At 46.4% G+C, this 4585-nt stretch overlaps 1 protein-coding gene and 1 pseudogene across 1 annotated transcript; one reads left to right on the forward strand and one right to left on the reverse strand.

Annotated features, from left to right (window-relative positions):
- Nucleotides 1-1207: 1207 nt before the first annotated feature.
- LOC116898135 (60S ribosomal protein L31-like) lies at nucleotides 1208-1640 on the forward strand. The gene has a single exon (XM_032899510.1). The coding sequence runs from the start codon at nucleotides 1233-1235 to the stop codon at nucleotides 1605-1607; it is 375 nt and encodes a 124-aa protein (XP_032755401.1). The 5' UTR covers nucleotides 1208-1232; the 3' UTR covers nucleotides 1608-1640.
- Nucleotides 1641-3192: 1552 nt separating this feature from the next.
- Nucleotides 3193-3995, reverse strand: LOC116898136 (annotated as a pseudogene).
- Between the last annotated feature and the right edge of the window lie 590 nt (nucleotides 3996-4585).

The raw sequence follows: 4585 nt of genomic DNA on the forward strand, positions 1-4585 counted from the left end.
TCCTGTTTTCTTTCAGCCAGTTATGGGGACAGAGTGTTCTGCTTTCGGGCGTGTAGTTTTTCCTCTCTACAGGTCTTCAGCTGTTCCTGGAGCCTGTGTCTTGAGTTCACCAGGCAAGTCGCTTTGTAGCAGAAAGTTTGTCTTACTCCAGGGTCCCCAGGCTCAAGTTTGCTCATGGTGTTGCCTATGAGCTCTCCACGGCCTCAGCCAGGAAGATCTGCGCCCGCCTCTTCTGGGAGGTTCCGGTGGCACCGGGTTCCAGAGAGCTTTTTTGTTTTCCTCTGGGATCAGTACTGTGTGCAGCGTGCAGTCTCTTTGGTTTCCCAGGCATGTCCCGCCTCTCTGAAGGTTAGCTCCTCCCTCCCACGGGATTTGGGTGCAGAGAACTGTTTATCCGGTCGGTCCCTTCAGGTGCGTGTGTCTCAGGCGCAGATGGACTGTTGCTCTGGGCCCTCCTCTACGGGTACCCAGAGGCCATTCACAGATTTCCTCCTGGGCCAGGGATGTGGGCAGGGTGGGCAGTTGCCAGGGTCTCCTCCCTCCGCCTGCTGCCTCAGGAGTGTCCGCCCGACCAGGCGGCGAGAACTCCCCTCCAGGGGGCCTGAGAGCAGAGAGCTGCTGAAGGCAGGGATCCTCCGCTGGTCCGGGACTCTCCTGTGATGTAATTTAATAAGGTATCTGTGGATGTTAAATAATGAAAATACCGACTCTTAATTGAAAATTCAAGTTCAAAGACCCCAACAGAAGGCAGTGCCTCGGGGTGTCTGCACTTGACAATGGAACAGATAGCCCAGAAACAATGGGCAAAGACGGAGCTTGTGTTCTGGAGGAAACAACAGAGAACTTGCACATCACTTAAGGCTTAAAGCTCGCAGTCTGTGCGTTGCTCCTCATCACCCCGGTAAGGTACCACCAGAAAAATGATTCCCGGCCCAATAGCACTTGGTGAGTATCAGGCAGTGAAATGTCTTCCAATCAGGGTCACAAAGAAGTCCCACAGTGATCCCTCTGGACACACATGAACTCACTCATCAAAACTGAAGAACAGCGGCAGAGTGAGTATGGTTGCGGGATCGTGGCTCTGAAATCCGGCTCCATCCGCTCTGGGTGCAGGGCGGGCAGGCTCAGTGGGATTTCTCTGCGGTCCGGGCTGTGGCGGGACGGTCTGCCCGGGTCACATTAACCTGTGCTTTCCCACTGCCTGCTTAAACCTCCCTGTCGTCTGCGTTTAGATGGCTCCCGCAAAGAAGGGTGGCGAGAAGAAGGGCCGTTCTGCCATCTACGAGGTGGTGACCCGAGAATACACCATCAATATTCACAAGCGCATCCATGGAGTGGGCTTCAAGAAGCGTGTTCCTCGGGCTCTCAAAGAAATTCGGAAATTTGCCATGAAGGAGGTGGAGTCTCCAGATGTGCTCATTGACACCAGACTCAATAAAGCCGTCTGGGTCAAGGGAATAGGGAATGTTCCGGACCGCATCCGAGTACGTTTGTCCAGAAAGCGTAATGAGGATGAGGATTCACCAAATAAGCTCTACACACTGGTAACTTACGTGCCCGTTACTACATTCAAAAACCTACAGACGGTCAATGTGGATGAGAACTAACTGCTGAATGTCAAATAAAGTTACAGAAGTGCCGGGGGGCGGGGCGGCGGGGGGAACCCTGCAGATCAGAGGGACAATGCACGAGTTGTAAGAGCCTTCAAAGTAAGACTTTGGCCTCCAGACATTGATACGGTGAGATTGCCTTATAAGAGGAGACACAGGGCTGAGGATGTGCTCAGTCAGTAAAGCGACTGTTTTATAAACATGAGAACCAACCCCAGGAATCCATACATCTTTTTAAGTATACCTACAATCCCAGTACTAGGCAAGTGGAGACAAAGGATCTCTAGAGTTTATTGTCCTGGCAACTCAGTGAAAGACCCTATCTCAAAATCAATGGGATCCACAAGCACAGTGCAGGAAGTTCCCCATACCCAAGTGGCTCCAGCATGGGCTCTGGATCCATGGGATACAAGCCAGCACAGGAAGTTCCATATACCCAAGTGGCTCCAGCATGGGCTCTGGATAATGAGTTAGAGTAAAGTATACTGATAAACAGAAGTTCCACATCTCCCAACAGCTTCAGAGGAAGCTGTAGACCAAAAGCAGAGGCCTAATCTAATTCTGGGTAAGGCTCACAGGGATGTGGAGGAGAGTTTCACAGAGGAAGTCTGCAGATTCTAGTACAAAGTTCTTGATAACAGATCCACATCTGATCCTCAGAGGAAGACTCAGGATAGAATCTCTGACCTTGAAGAACAATCCTTCAGGGGGAAAGGACACATCAGCCCTACTTAGGATTTAGTCCTCCACTGAATGCTGCAAAAAGCCACTACTGCAAGGAAAAAACAATTTTAAGGAGACTAACTAGGAAGAACAAAAAACACAAAAAAAATAAAGAAATAAAAACTCAATGCATGAACTAACTCCAGACATGTATGTCCCATAGCAAAAATAGAAACAAGAATGGAGATAACACGACTGCTCCATAAACCACTCATCCCACAACAGTGGCACCTAATGAACATGACTTGGAAGAACTAACAGAGAATTCAAAAGAGTGACTACAAGCAAGTTCAAACTGTGAGTGTGTTCAAGAAGACACAAATATACTCCAAGAGAACAAAAACAAAGAAATGAAGGAAATGATGGAGTCTATCCAAGATAAGAAAGTTGAGATAGAACTGTTGAACGATGATGAAATGAAATGATGCTGAAATGAAAACTCAGGGAGAGAAATAAAAATGTCAGTTTAAGCCACACCAATAAAAAGGAATGTGTGGAAAACAGAATCAGAGAACAAGGTAGAGGAAACGGGTCATACAGTATGGGCCAGTGAGTCATTTAAAATGAAATATGAACAAAAAAATTGTAAGCACTCTAGGAAGCCATGAGAACTAATCTTTGGATTATGGGTATAGAAGAAGGAGAACACCATAGTAAAGGCATAGAGAATCTTTTTAATGAAATCATAGAAGAAAAAGCATTCTAAATCTAGAGAAATTTGTGCCTGCCTAGGTATAAAGAACCTACAGAACTCCAAACAGGCAGGACCAGAAAAGAAACTCTACATGGCATATTATAATTAAAATAAATTTTGTTGAATTTTGTAATTATATTTATGTACAGAAAACTTAATGTACATTTAACCCAGTTTAGTGGCAAGTTCTTTAGCCTTTGCCTTTTCCAGCTTGGCAATGGGAGCCACAGACTTAGGACCCAGGACATTGCCTCCCCAGTGGCAGTGGATCTCGTCATATCTGTCATTGTAATTGGTCCTAAAAGCTTCCACCAGCTTAGCCCGAGCACCCTTGTCTTCCACGTTACCCTGTGTGAAGGCAACAGTGGTGCATGTCTTCCTGTGGACCAGGTGCCCCAGCTTGGCCTTTCCCTTGATGCAGTAGGGCACCCCCATCTTTCGACAAAGGGCAGGCAAAAAACCCATAAGCTCAATGGGGTCTACATAATGGGCAAACACCACCAGCTGAGCCTTCTTGTTCTCCACCAAGATGGTGACTGTATTGACCCCTGCTCAGAGGATAGGTGGTCTCTTAGTCGGGATGTCCTCTTTGCCAGCAGCTTTCTTCTCAGCACAGGCCAGCAGCCTCTGCTTCTTCTCCTACTTTGTCTCTGGCCTGTACTTGTGGGCAAGTTTAAGCAGCTGAATCGCTGTTTGCCTGTCCAGGGTCTGGGGAAACTGGTTAATGGCAGTAGGTACTGTGAGCCACTTATAGAGGATGGCTCTTTGCTGCTGCAGCCCGATGTAGTGGGGCCATTTGACGAAGCGCGTGAGATCTCTTTTGGGCTGGATGTCATGCCCAATGCTGAAGTTCTTGGGCCTTTTCTCAAACAAAGGATTGACCACCTTTTTGACCTCTTGTCTCTTGACGACAATAGGGCCTGGGCCACCTTCTTCCCCTTGGCCTTCTTTCCTTTGGGCATGTTTCTAGGCTGGAGGAGAGAGACTAAAATAAATTTTTTAAATAGAATAAAAGATATTAAAACCTTCAAGAGAAAAACATCAAATCACTTATAAAGACAAACCCACAATATCACCTGATTATTCAACAGAAACTTTTTAAAACCAGAGGGCCTGGAACAATGTATTTCCAGTTCTGAAAAACTCAGGCTCCAGGGAAGTAGGAGAACCTCAGACCAATGCCCCAGTGCAGGGACAAATCCCAATCTCCATCAATCCCTCCTATACAGCATGTCAGGCTCTGGCAGGATTTATGGAATGGGAGGGAATGCTATACCCAGCAAAACTATCTATTAAAAATGAAAGAGAAGTTTAAAAAATTGTATGACAAAAACAGACTACAGGAATGAATGAGCACTAAGCAAGCTCAACAGAGGACATGAGGAGGGATTGTTTCAGTCTGAAGAGAAGGATGGACACACTCAAGAGATCACAAGGAAAAAATAATTATTACAGAGCAGTTGACCAAAAGAAACTCAAGAAAAATACCATAGAAACAAAAATAGTAACACGTGCACACTGCTCAATAATAACTGTTACTATTAATGGTTTCACTCAC

This window comes from Rattus rattus, chromosome 4 (genome assembly GCF_011064425.1).
Source record: "Rattus rattus isolate New Zealand chromosome 4, Rrattus_CSIRO_v1, whole genome shotgun sequence".
NCBI classification, from domain to species: Eukaryota; Metazoa; Chordata; class Mammalia; order Rodentia; family Muridae; genus Rattus; species Rattus rattus.